At 29.8% G+C, this 16959-nt stretch overlaps 3 protein-coding genes across 4 annotated transcripts; all 3 read right to left on the bottom strand.

The window, feature by feature from the left end:
* Nucleotides 1-163: 163 nt before the first annotated feature.
* On the bottom strand, nt 164-2569 carry LOC111288508 (purple acid phosphatase 17-like). Its single transcript, XM_022879418.2, has 7 exons — nt 1978-2569; nt 1731-1887; nt 1518-1625; nt 1203-1327; nt 990-1118; nt 709-776; nt 164-604 (listed from the first exon to the last, which is right to left on the bottom strand). Exons 1-7 carry the CDS (start codon nt 2194-2196, stop codon nt 391-393), a joined length of 1020 nt encoding a protein of 339 aa, XP_022735153.2. The 5' UTR covers nt 2197-2569; the 3' UTR covers nt 164-390.
* A 3197-nt stretch (nt 2570-5766) lies between these two features.
* Nucleotides 5767-7784, bottom strand: LOC111289039 (purple acid phosphatase 17-like). 2 transcript variants are annotated; one of them, XM_089758878.1, is made up of 7 exons: nt 7438-7784; nt 7191-7347; nt 6978-7085; nt 6663-6787; nt 6450-6578; nt 6171-6238; nt 5767-6066 (listed from the first exon to the last, which is right to left on the bottom strand). In XM_089758878.1, the coding sequence occupies exons 1-7, from the start codon at nt 7654-7656 to the stop codon at nt 5853-5855; spliced, it is 1020 nt and encodes a 339-aa protein (XP_089615004.1). In that variant the 5' UTR covers nt 7657-7784; the 3' UTR covers nt 5767-5852. The 2 variants fall into 2 exon arrangements, with proteins under 2 accessions (XP_089615004.1, XP_089615003.1); XM_089758877.1 differs by having other exon boundaries at nt 7191-7727.
* A 1393-nt stretch (nt 7785-9177) lies between these two features.
* On the bottom strand, nt 9178-11267 carry LOC111288163 (annexin D5). Its single transcript, XM_022878937.2, has 6 exons — nt 11168-11267; nt 10574-10719; nt 10224-10442; nt 9897-10109; nt 9715-9804; nt 9178-9614 (listed from the first exon to the last, which is right to left on the bottom strand). The coding sequence occupies exons 1-6, from the start codon at nt 11241-11243 to the stop codon at nt 9411-9413; spliced, it is 948 nt and encodes a 315-aa protein (XP_022734672.2). The 5' UTR covers nt 11244-11267; the 3' UTR covers nt 9178-9410.
* Nucleotides 11268-16959: the final 5692 nt, after the last annotated feature.

Genomic DNA, 16959 nt, shown 5'->3' with positions numbered 1-16959 from the left:
GTTTAGAGATAGTTCTGCTTCAAAAACATGGTTAATAATGGTATACATGGATTTGGTTTTTCTAACCACTGCTATTGATCATAAAACATTACTTGATGGTATATTAGATAATTTTCCTATACATACACACACACACACACATATATATATATATATGATGGTATATGAAATATTCTCATTACACATTACTTAATTTATAAAGCAAATATACACATAGATGACTTAATTTGGGTACGACCTACGGCCTTGGGAACCTCTATGGATATAAGAGAAATTGGAGACAAAATTTACATATCTACAGAAATCTCCAACATATTCCATCACTACTAAGATAATTTACAGACCATACAATTTTTTGTTCTTTTTTGATCTGCTTGTTTGCGGAAGCTTTTATATTGCAGAATGCAGCTGTTTAGAAATCTTCCATTTGTGCAAAACCTTGCCAGCAACATCATAGAAGGCAATCAGGGCACTATTCTCAGTCATCTTCACAGACATGAAACCTTGGCCATCATAGACGAACTTTACAGCATGATTATCAAGGAGTTTAAGGTCACCCCTCCATGCTTTCGACCCTGCTCCACTTGTTAGAAACTGGATTGAACTGCATTTTGGACATATCATTTACTTCCATTGAAATCAAACAAATCAATTTCAAGCATGCCAAAAACTTTTAGTTTGTCACAAAATGTAGTAGGAAAACTTCACCTATCAAGGCTTGCAATGTGCTCCAAACAGTGGTCATGCCCATTTATGTAAAGATCAACATTATTGGCCTGAAATATTAGATGAAATTAGAATTATTGGTAAGGATTTGATGCCATGCTTATCATGAATCCATGTCCGTTTGGAAATGAAAAATGCTAAAAAAAGGCGATTTGATTTTTGAGAAATCAAAAAACAATATGAACAAAACCAGATAATCTTTAAAGTTTAATGTATTTCAAATTCTCTTTGAACATGTTTGTTTAAATTAATGATTAAATTACCTTGAGTATTGGAAGCAGGAACTTGATAAGCTCGGGAGTGTCGCCATGGTGCCCAACACTTCTAATTGCATGGTGACCAACAACAATTTTCCACTTTGCAGTCGACTTTTTCAATGCTGTATCCAAATCCTAATCAAATTGTGTTCGTTTAGTTAATTTCTTTCACATGTTTTCAAATGATTTACATTCAAAAACAGAATGTTGGTATGTCACCTTGAGAAGATTAGCAAGGTAAGTTTTTCGAGGTTCAACACCTCTCCAATCATAAGTATAATCTGGCTCTGTGAAGTACTTGCCCACAAATGGAGTAGTGTCAACAAAGAAGAATTCTACTTTTTCTGGACAAAGAAGAGAAAATCATATTATACTAATTAATTTGTAACTTACATGAATATATGAACATGAGAAATGTCATTGAATAAATCTAAAATTCGAATCTCAACACTTGTAATCTTTTTCTTTATCCTTAATCTAAGGCCTTTTTGTATAAAATAATTTCATGGATATGTTTACACTAATTATATTTACCTGTTTTAAGGACAAAAGATCTAAGACAAAGCCATCGTTTGTCAATCCTTCGTAGAATAGGGCTCAGTTGTGCCTCTGCATCACCTCTATAATCGTGATTTCCCAAAACTACAGATTTTAGAAAGATTACCATTAAAGACCCTTTAGAGAAAACAATTGCAGGAAAGAGAATTCAATTGAAGATTTGAGAGATAATATGATATGAAGACTTACCACTGTACCACTGCTTTTGCAAGCTTTTAGCGGTGTAAATGTTTGTGAAGGATTCCCTGAATGCTGGATCATATACACCTTCTAGCCCATTATCATAGAAATTATCACCTGTTGAGATGACAAAGTCTATATCTAGTTTCTCTCCAATCCTTCCCATCTGTAATAAATTAATGGGTTTTTCATGAAAGTTAATAATGTTTTTAAGAATTAAATTAACAAAGTAATGGTAATGGTGAAGAAATTGGACCTGAAAAGCAACTTCAGATTGATTGTAAAACCCTTTCCTGCCCCAATCTCCAACAACCAAAAAGCTAAGTGACGCATCACTTTTTGTCGGGTGTTCGATCCTTTGAAGCTCCGCAAAACTTGGAACCAAGAATGCACAAAACACGACCGCCAAATAACATAGGTTGACCATAGCTCTTGTTCTGAAACGGGTAGCCATGGATGCCATTGACGCCACCATGGCCTTTTCAGATGAAAATAGGGGATAAGACAAAGGCTTAAAAAGGTAAGGAAGACGGAAAGAACAGATGAAAAGTGGGAAAACGAAAATAATTTAGACGAATTGATGTTCTGTAGTAAAATGTCGTTGGAAAGCCAAATTAATTTAATGGCATTTATATAGACTAATATTGAGAATATTCTAACTGGCTAACCATGTTTCAAGGAATTTGACCATAATAGGAAGGCAAAGGGTGATAGCCTGTTTTGCAAAATTTGTGGAAGATGCTTGCTCATATGTTTTTGCGTCTCCATCAACTAAATTTCTTGTCTAAATAATGGTTCATGTCTTGCTATATGTTAATGCATTCTAAATCTAGATAATTGTTTATATTCATAAAAAAATTTAAAGCAAGCCAAGGAGAAGAGTCGAAACAAGGGTTAGGAGCATAGGTTTTTTGTATAAAACAACCATGATTATATATGTGAGGGGAAAAGAAATAAAAAAGATGAAAATGGAGAGAATAGCTAGTTATAGGAGGCCTGCCTATGAAGGGAGGAAAGCTGGCTATTTATAAATATGGTTTTAAAAGAAGGCAGAGATGTTAAAAAACTAGAAGTGATCAAAGCTTTTCAAAAATGAAACAAATTGCCCTCAAGCCTATAAGATTCGAACGTAGTTAAATTTCTGCCAATTTTTTCTATATCAGTTTAAAAAAACCACTGCCAAACTGTATGGCCCACCTGGTCATAGCATGACAATCCCTTCGACCCCCTCCCCCGGGCAAAATTAAGATTGATTTGTATTATAATTTTAGATATGATATAATAATACGATATAAAAATTATATATTTTTTAAAAAATATATTTTGTATTTATTTATATCTATATGAATTTATTTTATATGTATTAACTTATTTAAATATGACATGATATAAATAATATATTTAATTTAATATTATTACATGAGTATATATTTAACATATTTTTTATATTTATTTTAATTTAATATGAACATATAAAGATTATTTTAATTTTTAATTTTTAATTATGATACTTAATTAATTATTTATTATCATATAAAAATTATTTTAGATATTTAATTATAATATTCATTTAATTATTATTATAAAATTATTTTTTTATATTAATAGTATAAGTATTATATAAATATTAATATTAGTCCTATATATTATTATTTTATTTTTTAAATTTTAATAGTTTATCATTTTATATTTGATATTAAATTAATATAGTTATATAATAAAAATAAAAATATATATTAAATGCATATTAAATGTATATTAAAATTTTTTTAATATGTAAGTATTTTTTTATATTATTAATAAGCCAAATTATTAAATTATAAATGATAAATAATTTATAGTTATTTATTATTTTACTCGTGTTTATTTATGTATATCCGTGTTAGTTATATCTATTCGTATATATCTGTATTATTTATGTTTATTATATTACGTTTAAATGAATTTATTATTCGTGTTAATCATATCGTGTCACGTGTAATATGTCTATTAAAAGTGTTGTGTTTATGTTTAAAATTTATATACATTTTATAATTTATATCGTATTCATATTTTAATAATTCGTATTATTACACATATCAATATGATATGAAATATTATATAAAAACACGAATTGCCATATTTACTTTGCCCTTTTCTTTTTTATTTATTTTTTCCTAATAGACAACCACTTATATTGCTCTATGCATGTGTTTGGTTTCGTGTCTAATGATAGTTAGCATTTATCATTTGGAAAGACGGGAATAAATGGGCCCTGTGCTGTTGTTGTTCTCTTGTTGTTTAAGAAACAATACTTCACATTTGAGTTCAAGAATTTGGTTTAAATCGTATTGAATTCTTTTCACATGAGCTAAATCCAAGTGGCTGGCTAAATTACGAAAACAGGTCTACACACCATGGCTGACGGCATTGGCAATGTGTCGTGGGGTCACTTCACATGGCTTTCCATAAACCAAAACCTCTTTCTTGAGCAAGAGGGGAAGAAAGAAAGATTATGGGCCTTTATTATGTAAAACGGGTAATTGATCATGGAAACAAAGAAATTTGGTTTACATATTTGGCTGGCTGTTCATTACTGAAAACAGTGGCATTTCCTCTCTTTCGAACTTTGCTTTAACCCCAATTGGATCGATGATTGATATATGTTTACAGCAATTATTAGTCAAAGTAATGTATTTTTTGGATTGGATTGGATGGAACACCAGTGCAGCTGTTGTTACATGGAAAAACACAATGTTCTGTCTTTTTTCTGCATTCGAACGAACTTGGATCTAATACCAAGTGTATATATGTTGCCATCAAAGTCATCGTTGTATCAAAATTTTCTTCCAAGCTAGCATCAAAACAGATGTAAGTCACACTGATTCCTAATGAAAGTTTTGAAAAGAAGATAAAGCAACTCATAACTAAAAGCAAAACATTTTTCTTTATTGAATACTTTACTTCGTTGTGTCAAAATTTGATTGGTTTAAGCTGACAAAAAAAATTCATTGTACATGGCTAGTTCCGTATTGCTGGGTGCTGCCCAAAGGATGAAGCAATCAATTATTTCCACGAAATATTTGTCTCATATGTATATATTTATGTTGATAACTTTCTTTTCTCAATCTCATGGATTTTAATCAATTTTTGGTCCACGAATTTATGAGTATAATCAACGTTTTCTTCTTGTTGGAGAATTTGTCAGATGGAATTTGCTAAAATAATAAGAGGTTGCAGAGTATGGTGTTATCCTACCCACTTCCATTCTCAGTCATGGGATCTTCTGCTTGACACTTTCATGTATTCAGTATAATTTATCCAAATCTTGAGGATCTCCAGGTTCCTCCCAATTCCCAACAGATAATCCCGATTTCCATAAAATTCATATATTGGAACAATGATATATATGAGGTTACTCCAATGATGATCCAATACTATATATGAATTATAATAGTATATACGGTAATATGGGAAACTGGATGGTTATCAGAGAATTGTGGCTGTCATTTGTCTGATTGTCAGTTCATTTCTAAATAAACTTATATTGGAAATTGGAGCATCCCAAGGTTATACTGCAATATGGGAAAATGGATCGATGTCAGAGAATTTGGCTGTTATTTGTCTGATTGTCAATTCATTTCTATAAACTTATATGGGAAATTGGATCCCATGGGTTTCCTTTATTTTGTCCCAAAGGTCTAACTAATGGGCTGTTCGCCTTGTTCGTCTCTGTCCTCCCCCTTAGGGGAGGGTGGCATTCTCAGTTTAGGGGTAGTTCTGCTTCAAAGGCATGGTTAATAATGGTGTACATGGCTTTGGTTTTTCTAACCAATGCTATTGATCATAAAACATTACTTGATGGTATATTAGATAATTTTCCTATATATACATATACATATATATATATATATATATGATGGTATATGAAATATTCTCATTGCACATTACTTAATTTATATAGCAAATATATACATAGATGACTTAATTTGGGTACCACCTACGGCCTTGGGAACCTCTATGGATATAAGAGAAACTGGAGACAAAATTTACATATCTACAGAAATCTCCAAGATATTCCATCACTACTAAGATAATTTACAGACCATACAATTTTTTGTTCTTTTTTTATCAGCTTGTTTGCGGAAGCTTTTATATTGCAGAATGCAGCTGTTTAGAAATCTTCCATTTGTGCAAAACCTTGCCAGCAACATCATAGAAGGCAATCAGGGCACTATTCTCAGTCATCTTCACAGACATGAAGCCTTGGCCATCATAGACGAACTTTATAGCTTGATTATCATGGTGTTTAAGGTCACCCCTCCATGCTTTCGACCCTCCTCCACTTGTTAGAAACTGGATTGGACTGCATTATGGACACATCATTTACTTCCATTGAAATCAAACAAATCAATTTCAAGCATGCCAAAAAATTTTAGTTTGTCACAAAAAGTAGTAGGAAAACTTCACCTATCAAGGCTTGTAATGTGCTCCAAACAGTGGTCATGCCCATTTATGTAAAGATCAACATTATTGGCCTGAAATATTAGATGAAATTAGAATTATTGGTAAGGATTTGATGCCATGCTTATCATGAATCCATGTCCGTTTGGAAATGACAAATGCTAAAAAAAGGCGATTTAATTTTTTAAAAATCGAAAAACAATAAGAGCAAAACCAGAATCTTTAAAGTTTAATGTATTTCACATTCTCTTTGAACATGTTTGTTAAAATTGATGATTAAATTACCTTGAGTATTGGAAGCAGGAACTTGATAAGCTCGGGAGTGTCGCCATGGTGCCCAACACTTCTAATTGCATGGTGACCAACAACAATTTTCCACTTTGCAGTCGACTTTTTCAATGCTGTATCCAAATCCTAATCAAATTGTGTTCGTTTAGTTAATTTCTTTCACATGTTTTCAAATGATTTACATTCAAAAACAGAATGTTGGTATGTCACCTTGAGAAGATTAGCAAGGTAAGTTTTTCGAGGTTCAACACCTCTCCAATCATAAGTATAATCTGGCTCTGTGAAGTACTTGTCCACAAATGGAGTAGTGTCAACAAAGAAGAATTCTACTTTTTCTGGACAAAGAAGAGAAAATCATATTATACTAACTAATTTGTAACTTACATGAATATATGAACATGAGAAACGTCATTGAATAAATCTAAAATTCGAATCTCAACACTTGTAATCTTTTTCTTTATCCTTAATCTACGGTCTTTTTGTATAAAATAATTTCATGGATATGTGTACACTAATTATATTTACCTGTTTTAAGGACAAAAGATCTAAGACAAAGCCATCGTTTGTCAGTGCTTCGTAGAATAGGGCTCAGTTGTGCCTCTGCATCACCTCTATAATCGTGATTTCCCAAAACTACAGATTTTAGAAAGATTACCATTAAAGACCCTTTAGAGGAAACAATTGCAGGAAAGAGAATTCAATTGAAGATTTGAGAGATAATATGATACGAAGACTTACCACTGTACCACTGCTTTTGCAAGCTTTTAGCGGTGTAAATGTTTGTGAAGGATTCCCAGAATGCTGGATCATATACACCTTCTAACCCATTATCATAGAAATTATCACCTGTTGAGATGACAAAGTCTATATCTAGTTTCTCTCCAATCCTTCCCATCTGTAATAAATTAATGGGTTTTTCATGAAAGTTAATAATGTTTTTAAGAATTAAATTAACAAAGTAATGGCAATGGTGAAGAAATTGGACCTGAAAAGCAACTTCAGATTGATTGTAAAACCCTTTCCTGCCCCAATCTCCAACAACCAAAAAGCTAAGTGACGCATCACTTTTCGTCGGGTGTTCAATCCTTTGAAGCTCCGCAAAACTTGGAACCAAGAATGCACAAAACACCACCGCCAAATAACATAGGTTGACCATAGCTCTTGTTCTGAAACGGGTAGCCATGGATGCCATTGACGCCACCATGGCCTTTTCAGATGAAAATAGGGGATAAGACAAAGGCTTAAAAAGGCAAGGAAGACGGCAAGAACAGATGAAAAGTGGGAAAACGAAAATAATTTAGACGAATCGATGTTCTGTAGTAAAATATCGTTGGAAAGCCAAATTAATTTAATGGCATTTATATAGACTAATATTGAGAATATTCTAACTGGCTAACCATGTTTCAAGGAATTTGACTATAACATGAAAGCAAAGGGTGATAGCCTGTTTTGCAAAATTTGTGGAAGATGCTTGCTCATATGTTTTTGCGTCTCCATCAACTAAATTTCCTATCTAAATAATGGTTCATGTCTTGCTATATGTTAATGCATTCTAAATCTAGATAATTGTTTATATTCATAAAAAAAAAAAATTAAAGCATGAACATATAAACCGAAGGCAAGTAAATAGGTTAGGATTATTTACTCCGATATTAATCTAAATTTTCAAAATTAATTTATAAATTTAAGATTATTTGCTTCAATATTAATTTGATTTTTTAAAATCGATTTACGTATGCTTATTTTATAAATCTCCAAAAATTTATTGCTTAATTTATTCTTCAATACAGATTGTTTTTACATTTACATTTAATTTTTTAATGTATGTTTTAATATGAAAACATGTAAAAATTTAAGTTTCAATTTGTTCTTATTTTAATTTTACCATTTACTTTTATTTCGTTTTAAACTACCATGATTTTTATTATATTTGAACGAAACAATCAATTATCTTTATGTTAATTGGTTTAAAGTTTCTTTTTTTTTTTTTTTTGTCTGGGATTGGTTTTAAATTTAGTTATCTACTTATCTTTTTATCATATAGTCTTATATGGTATTTCTTTTTTTTTTGGTCATATATGATTTCTATTTATTACTATATACGTTCCATCTGAGAAAAATGTTTTGTAACGATTTTTAATAAACCAAAATTCAGATAAAAATATAAAATATAAAAATAATTACTAAAAAGATTGTCAAAAAGCAAAAAAACTATACGAAAAAAAATTGGGCTGAATGGACGTTATGGCCTTTTTCTCTGAACTTCAATCATTGTGCAAGATGATTTATTGGGCTACGCTGAGATTGGCATTGGGCTGACTGTTTTAACTTAAAGCCTGAGCTGAGGTCCGAGGCTACATTTTTTTACGTAAAAGGCTACATTTCATTTAGTGAAATATAGTTGACAGTGGTTAAGGTTTAGAATTTGGATATAAAATATTCAGGTTCGAATTTTTATGATCCTCTATTGGTAAATGTTGGTAGGTAATTTGCAAGTTCAAAACTTTTTAAAGGATCCGTAAATTTTTTTATGAATTAACGATTTGTTTTAATTTTAGAGATAAGTTAACTTCTTTGCTCCTAAACTTTTTATTCAACAAAAAAAAAAAATGATTGAGAGCTGATATTCGCTAGAATTAATCAAAACAAGGAAAAAAAAAAGAAACAATATTCTTAAACTTGACATCAAACATATAATTACTTGAAATGTGTTAGAAATTGTTTACAAGTATAACAAGCATTGAGTATAAACAATTATATCAAAATACACGCCAGAAAATCTTCCTTGATAGATACAAAAAAGATTTGCAGTTCCAGCAAAATCTGTCTAGAAGATTAACCCAAATTAAGCATGTGATCACATGTTCATTAGATCACGAACAAGTTCTGGAAAGTCAATCTCTGGTTTCTTGTTAGGATCATGCTGTGTCCAAGATGATATCCCCAGGCCAAATATGCCTAATGGTTGGTACCTAAAAGAGATAGCAGAAAAGTTCTGTAATGGCCTGATGTTTCAGAATGGACGGCATCATTTAACGTCTTCCCATACTTCTTACGGTATTCAGCCTTTATATAATGCAAGTCGATCTCAGTTCTTGTAACAATAATCCTGATTAGTGCAGTGTCAGCTGTTCCTAGACCTTTCATTGCCTTCCGCAACGCCTGTAGTTAGAAAACCTTGTCACTAGGGGAGCTACAAGGATGAACTATTTAATCAAGAATCAATATCATGAACCATTGTCGGCAATGTAGTTAATCTCACCTTTGCAAAGAACTTTGGAGGGCTTTCAGCACATCTTAATATCGTTTTAAGGGCATATTCAAAATTTTTATGTGCTTCATCTCTTATTGCCTGCAATAAGTTGAGCGCAGTTGAGCATCACATCCGGGTTGATACATGGAAGACAAAGCTCAATACTTCAGTGTAGAGTGTGGAAAAAGTACCTTCTCTAATGGTTTTTTGAACAATTTATGGTAGGCGATACTAACAGCAGAAAGGTGTGCCCTACTTCTTTCACTGAAAATCTGTATGAAAGTCTTTTCTGAGAGTCCAAATTTCTTTGCAGCTTTGTGCAGAGCTTTAGCGTCATTTTCTACCAAACTTTCATCATATTCCGGGCCTTCATAGCGGGATGTACTTATAAAGGCAAGGAGTAACTGTGTGAAATCAAGTCAAGCAATGAATTTTTCATATGAACTTACTATAGATGTGATTTCACCTTGTCAGCCTAAAAGGAATAATAAATTGTACAATGAAGATAGAGAGAGGACCTTTTTAAGATCGCCAGATGCTTCAGATTCGATGTCGTCTTCAAGATTAGTACCAAAATTCGTGAAATAAGCTCGCTTAAGTTTACCAATTTGGGATGAAGTACGGGAACATATTATTTCGGTTACAGCTTTATAATCTTTAACAGTGCCTCTTAAAGCATTCTTCACAATGTAAGCATCCCTTGCCCCTGGCTCGTGCATCCACAGCAATACTGCTTTCTAAGAACAACAGGTAAATGTTTGATCACAGTTGATATCAGTAGCTATTGTCAATTGTACATTGATGAAACCGAAGGTTCCTATATTTTACTGAAAATTGACTATAATTTGATTTCCATGTTAAATATCACCTTGAGATGGCCAGTGAGCTCTGATGACAAACGTTTCCTAAGGTCATCAGAGTAGGCGGTTTCATATTCTTGTTGGATGAGCGAGCGTTGTGTAGCATCCCTATGAGCTAGAATATTGATAATTGCTGCAGAATCACAACCTATTCCTGAAATGTAACAGACAAGGATGTCATCAGAACCAAAACTTTGGCATTTGACAATGTCAATGTTTCTCACTTACATCAAATAATCTTAAGATTTGATCATCCCAAACAATTTGTTCATACATTGTTCATGTGTGATTCAAGTTGCTACATTGCATTTCCTTCCAATTCTTATTCATATTCCAAAGGTTTCAAAATTTTCTCCACCATAACCTAATAAAAAGAACCACAAAATAAAGAAAATTTCGGTCCGTGGTTTATCGGTTTCATGAAATTAACTCTTCTCACGAAGAAGGCTATGGGTTTATCTTGTAGTTGCATGAGGCTTTCTTTCACAAGTTCCTTGATATTTAGACCAATTGGAATAGAACAATTTTCATGCAATTAAATCTACAACGGAGGTTTGGAAAATAAAAAAGATTGTAGAGAAATGAAAAAGAATAGTTATTACCTTTGAAGGCCAGGTAGATCTCCATGGCATCTTCGCGGTGGCAAGGTGGCACCGGAGGTAGTTTCAGAGTCGACATTTCTCCTCTCTCTCTCTCTCTCTCTCCCCCTCACGATTTAAGGAAACTAGAAAAGGAACGAAGCCGAATATGAATGCAATAAGGGAAGAACGTAAATATAGCTTCCCTCCCGTGCATTTAGGATTATCCACCAATTTTACAACCACCCCATATATACTCTCAACCCTTTATTTTTAAACACTTCAAAGTTTTCAATTAATTTGACTTATATATATAAAGCCAAAGAACAAAACTAAGGGGGAGCCCTGCCCAATATTAAAACCAAAGAAGATGGGGGGGTCTTGTATCTCACCCATCAGAGCACATCTTCTCTTTGGACTGTTTGGAAATACATTTTTTTGTTAATTATTATTGATGCAAGTATTTGATTCATCATTCTTAATATATATATATATATATATATATTTCCTTTTATAATTATAATAATTCATTAAAGACATATAATTGGTCCCCTAAAATAAGATCTCTTTTGGCGTTTTATTAGGGCGTGCTTAATTACACACCAATTACGACCAACCCATGCATTATTAAAATTTATTGTTCCATTAGATAGGGATTTTGGACCAATAATAATACTGATGAATCTAAGGTTTCTCAAATTTAAGATTAATTATCTGTAAAGAAAAAAAAAATATGCATAACGTTAGTGCCAATTTGTCTTTGAATGATCTTGTTGATCTCAGCACTCAGATTCTGTCTTTACTTCCACTTGAAATGGTTGGGTAGGTAAGAAATTTGGTTAAGGATTTAACTATAGCTTCAAGTTGTGGACTTTTTTTTTCAATGGCCAAGATGAACGAAGAACCTTAGAGTAAATTAATTAATTATATATAGAGACTCGATTATTTCAAATTGTAGGCCACTCATTTATATGAGTTAATTTAATTTAATTATATTTATAATTAATATATATGTGTAGAGAGCATCAAACTCGCAAGATATTATTTGTTTTTTATTTAAATATCTTTTGATTTTATCTCATAAATTTGAGTTTAAATCCCTATTTATATATAATAATAGATTCTCAGAATTTTTTTATATAAGATTAGAATGCTATAAACTCTTTTTGTTAAATTTTGACGTTCTCATCAAACCAATATAAAGTACAAATAAAATCACAAAATTATACAGATAAAAAAATAAAACCAAAACTACACTAGACATTAAGATTTTTGAGATGGATCCTACCATATAATACTTAATTATCACAGGATTTTAGAAGTGACTTTCATTGTGTAATACTTAGCTCTCATCTGACTGATAATCGCTTTGATATCATTTGTGAAGACACACATAATTTTCAAAGTATTGTCCATTTTAACTCAAAACTCTCACAATTTTATTTCATAAAAAGCATCTGATAAATTTAGGTTTAAATTCTTACTATATATTATGACAGATTCTTACTTATTTATTATAACAAATTCTTACTTATATATTATAACAAATTCTTACTTATATATATATATATATATATATATATGAAATCTCTTTGGATTTAAAGGGTTTAAAAGAATCAAGTTATTTACGAACATTTGACTATCATGTTTACTAAGATTAAACTAAGCTTGAGTTCAAATTGCTTATGAATTGAATAAGTTCAAGCCTTTTAATATTAAGTAGCTTGTGTAGACACCCCAATCTGTTCTGGAGTTTACATTTGATTTTTATAAAAAATAAAAAATAAAAAAAATGAAAAAGTTAGAAAAAAATAAAAAAATAGGAAGAGTTTAAGTGGGATTGAAATTAAGAGTTTAGGTGGGATTAAAAGTTGAAATTAAAACTTAGAAAGGACTAAAAATCTTTTTTAGTTTAGGGCTCTCGGATTACAGTCTATAAATACATAGACAGACAGAACAGATAGATCAGAAACACACACAAAGAATACAAAAAAATACAAAAAGTGAACGAGAGAAAAGAGAAGCAAAAAAAGGTGTTTAGAAAGTGTAAAAGTGGTCTTGAGATTTTTAAGAATTTTTTTGAATTTTTGGCAATTTTTTTCTAGAAAATTCCAGATTCCAGTGAAATTTTTGATCAAATTCAAGTTTTTCAACAACTTTTTCGACGAAAAATCGAGTATTCAAATTTAAGACCCAAAAATCGACGAGCATTCCATCGGTGTTTTTCGCGTCTAGAGAGAGACGCAGAGAAAACTGAAGGGAAGAGAGAGAAATGGGTGAAGCATCTGACGAAAAAGGAAAATTTTTGCCTTTTATACTACTTGAAAATGACGCCGTTTTGGGGAAGTTGAAAGTGGGTAGGATCCACGCGTCGTCTGAAATTTGACTCGACCTGTAGTGTTTTAACCCGTTTAACCATTTCGTTTAGCCATTGTTGAGCCGTTAAGCTGAGTTGCGTATCAAGCCGTCCAACAACTTCTGTCCCTTGAGTCGCGCTTCTGTCACACTGAGTTGAACTGCTCTAAGGTTTTTTTATTTTTATTTTGTTTATTTTGTTATTTATCTATTAATATGATTATTATTATTATTATTATTATTATTTTCCAATTTATCTATGAATTAAATTGAAATAATTTATTCATTTAATTAAATATTCTTTAATTTTTAATGATCTCTTTAAAATAAAATTTTAAAAAAATATATTTTTGAGAAAAAGTTGAAAGTATCAGTTTTCCTTGAAAATAAAATTTTTAAAAAATATTTTCAATTTCCAAAAAATATTTTTGAGGAAATGATAAAAGTATCAATTTTTCTTGAAAATAAAGTTTCTAAAAAATATTTTCAATTTCTAAAAAATATTTTTGAGGAAAAGTTGAAAGTATCAATTTTCTTTAAAAATAAAAAAATAAAAATTTTCAAAAAAAATTATTTTTGAGAAAAAGTTGAAAGTATCAATTTTTCTTGAAAATAAAAATTTTTTTTTTAAATATATATATATTTTTAAGGAAAAGTTGAAAGTGTCAATTTTTTTAAAAAAAAAAATTTTGAAAAAAATTTTTAAGAAAAAATTGAAAATATCAATTTTCTTTGTGTAAAAGCATGAGTTTTTTTTTTTAATAAAACAAAAAAAAGATCTATATCGAAAGTCGAATCATTATTCATTTCTCATTTTATCTTTTTCTTTTCTTAAAAATTTTTTAATGTTAAATAATTCGACGATGGAGCTTCTGCAAGAGAAACAGTAGTTTTTTTGTATACTCTTGAGATAAGAGAATTTTTGTTAATTTCCTACAAAAAGTATTAAAATTAATTAAGAATAATTTTCAATAATTAATTACTTAGTAAAATTTTTAAGGCTTATCAGATAACATGAAATTGAGCTGGTACCATCTTCTGATGGGCATGTGAGGTTGCTATAATCTTCTCCACATGTAACCGAACTCTCAAACTTTATTATGATTTGTAGACCTGAACTTATTCTTTTAAAGATCTTTAGTCAAGCTTAAGAGCTCCTTAAAAGGATAGATTCTTTAGGTGATCAATTGCACCTAAATAAAAAATATTTATGACGACTCCTTAAGTCAATGTCTTACAATAAATTTACGAATCTAGAGATTATGACAGTTTGTATTAGATCATCCACGTAGAAAAATTGAAGAATAATTTGATTTGAAGTAAATTTATATATATTTGCTATTTGAAGTTTAAACATATTTGAATATCAGTAAATACTAATCTCAGATTTCGAAGAAATACGCACATAAAAAAGGCTTATAAATTCTCTAGTTTAACTTTTTTTTTCTCTCAAAATTTGGCTAATTATTTGGCTAATTATTTGGCCAAGCCGACAAAGAAGCAACTTGAATCATAATTGCTTCTGATTAACCAACAATTATTAAAAAAAATTAACCCCACAAAAACTTCACTGTCAATGTCCCAATAATTACTAAAAAATTAATCTTATTAAATTCGTTAATTTCTATTCATTGGTAGACTTTTTTATTTAACTTAAAGTCGTGGGTCTTCATCCAGATTTTCTTAAATTAAAATCTACAAATGAAAATAAAATAAACAATAAACAGAGATGATTTATTGGAGTGTTGTTCTTTTTTGTTTTTTTGTCAATTTTTTATTATTTAGTAAAAAATAATAATAAACAAAAAAGAAAGGCATATAAAATAATGAAATCGTGGAGATCCTCCAGCTGTTGGTGATTGGGTTCCTATCAAATTCAAACCCAATTTGCAATTTTTATTATAGAAATTTGCTATGGTGGTGGCCATGAAAGAACTTCTCATTGGAATATTGGCCAATGGGATGCCCCATATTTATTTAAGGATTAGGATAGTTGGAAAAAAAATTAAAAATTTGTGATTTGTGAAGGATTCAAACTTTTCAGGATTCGGTTAGATAATATTACTAGGTCATATACTCTTTCTTTTTTTGTTTTTTTATAAATGATGATATCCATAACACGACAAGAATTACACGAAGGAACTGTTTAATCTTTGTTCTGAAATTGGTGAATGCATCAGCTTTGCTGGTATCTCTGAGTTAGCCGATTATTTATCAGTATATTTTACGAAAGTGCAATATTATGAAAGGAAAATATAATGAAATATTTAATATGTCATTTGAATTTTAAAAATTTTAATGTGTTATTTGAATTATAAATTTATTAATTAATTTGGTATTAGATGTATTATTTGTTTATCATGTGTTATTATTTGAAATTAATTATGTTAGAAGTAAATATTACATTAATTAATAATTTATAATTTAAATATCACATTAAAAAAATTTTAATTTAGATATAACATTGAACATTTAGCTATAATTTAAAATCATTTGTGATATTATCCCTTTTATGAATTATCCTTTACTATTGAACCAAATGGTAAAATTAGATTCTATAGTTAGGGTTGTAAACAAACTAAATAAGAACGAATGAATGTATTTATGTGATTTGTTCGTTTATTTTTAGAGGTGTTTGTATTCAGTTCATATTTACTAAGAAAATTACTCTATTCGTTCGTGTTTGGTTTATTTAAATAGTAAATTGTTCACATTTGATTCGTATTCAATTTATTTGTTCGTTTATTTTTAGAGGTGTTTATATTCAGTTCATATTCATTAAGAAAATTACTCTATTCGTTCGTGTTTAGTTTATTTAAATAGTAAATTATTTACATTTGATTCGTATTCGATTTAATTAAGTTAAACGAACTCATTTGTGAACGTTAAATAACATATTCACAAATATATATAAATGAACATATTTATGAATAATAAACAAATTATAACCAAATAAAATTAAATAATAAAACCCTAAACGCACATAAACAAATCAAAACAAATATAAACGAATCTTAAAATATGATTAGGGTAAATGATAAAATTATAATTTTATTAGTATTATTATAAACAAATAACAAACAAATAACAAATGAACAATAAACAAACAAGTTTTAAATGAACTTTAAATGAATTTGTTCACGAACATAAACAAATTAAACATACTTTTGTTTGTATTCAATTCATTTAATAAACAAACATAAAAATATTGTTCTAGATATATCACTTGTTAAGCTTAACAAACAGATATAAATGAATAGAAACCGAACATGTTTACGAATAATTCATCGAAAACTATGTTTGTTTACACCTTTATCTATACTGAATGATTAAAAGTCAATTGGATCACTCTAGATAGTATTTGGTATGAAGTAATCACTTCAAAAATTATAGTGATCTACACATGATAATTAAATCATTATGTTTGGTAATCACTTGATAATCCTATGTGACAATAATTT

The sequence above is a fragment of the Durio zibethinus genome, chromosome 4 (genome assembly GCF_047325235.1).
Source record: "Durio zibethinus cultivar Kanyao isolate XHJ-2024 chromosome 4, ASM4732523v1, whole genome shotgun sequence".
Classification (NCBI taxonomy): domain Eukaryota; kingdom Viridiplantae; phylum Streptophyta; class Magnoliopsida; order Malvales; family Malvaceae; genus Durio; species Durio zibethinus.
Note: the sequence above shows the minus strand (reverse complement) of the source record. Positions and strands in the feature narration are given on the sequence as shown.

Bases quoted from the DNA above. Each gene is read 5' to 3' on its own strand.
- LOC111288508 (XM_022879418.2), bottom strand. From the start codon at position 2,196: ATGGTGGCGTCAATGGCATCCATGGCTACCCGTTTCAGAACAAGAGCT. The intron at 777-989 runs GTAATTTAATCA...CTAATATTTCAG, and splicing joins TCCTGCTTCCAATACTCAAG to GCCAATAATGTTGATCTTTA. The intron at 605-708 runs GTGAAGTTTTCC...TCCAAAATGCAG, and splicing joins CACATTGCAAGCCTTGATAG to TTCAATCCAGTTTCTAACAA.
- LOC111289039 (XM_089758877.1), bottom strand. From the start codon at position 7,656: ATGGTGGCGTCAATGGCATCCATGGCTACCCGTTTCAGAACAAGAGCT. The intron at 6,788-6,977 runs GTAAATATAATT...TTCTTTGTCCAG, and splicing joins ATCTTTTGTCCTTAAAACAG to AAAAAGTAGAATTCTTCTTT. The intron at 6,579-6,662 runs GTGACATACCAA...CAATTTGATTAG, and splicing joins ACCTTGCTAATCTTCTCAAG to GATTTGGATACAGCATTGAA.
- LOC111288163 (XM_022878937.2), bottom strand. From the start codon at position 11,243: ATGTCGACTCTGAAACTACCTCCGGTGCCACCTTGCCACCGCGAAGAT. The intron at 9,805-9,896 runs GTACTTTTTCCA...AACTTATTGCAG, and splicing joins TCAAAAAACCATTAGAGAAG to GCAATAAGAGATGAAGCACA. The intron at 9,615-9,714 runs GTGAGATTAACT...TTCTAACTACAG, and splicing joins CTCCAAAGTTCTTTGCAAAG to GCGTTGCGGAAGGCAATGAA.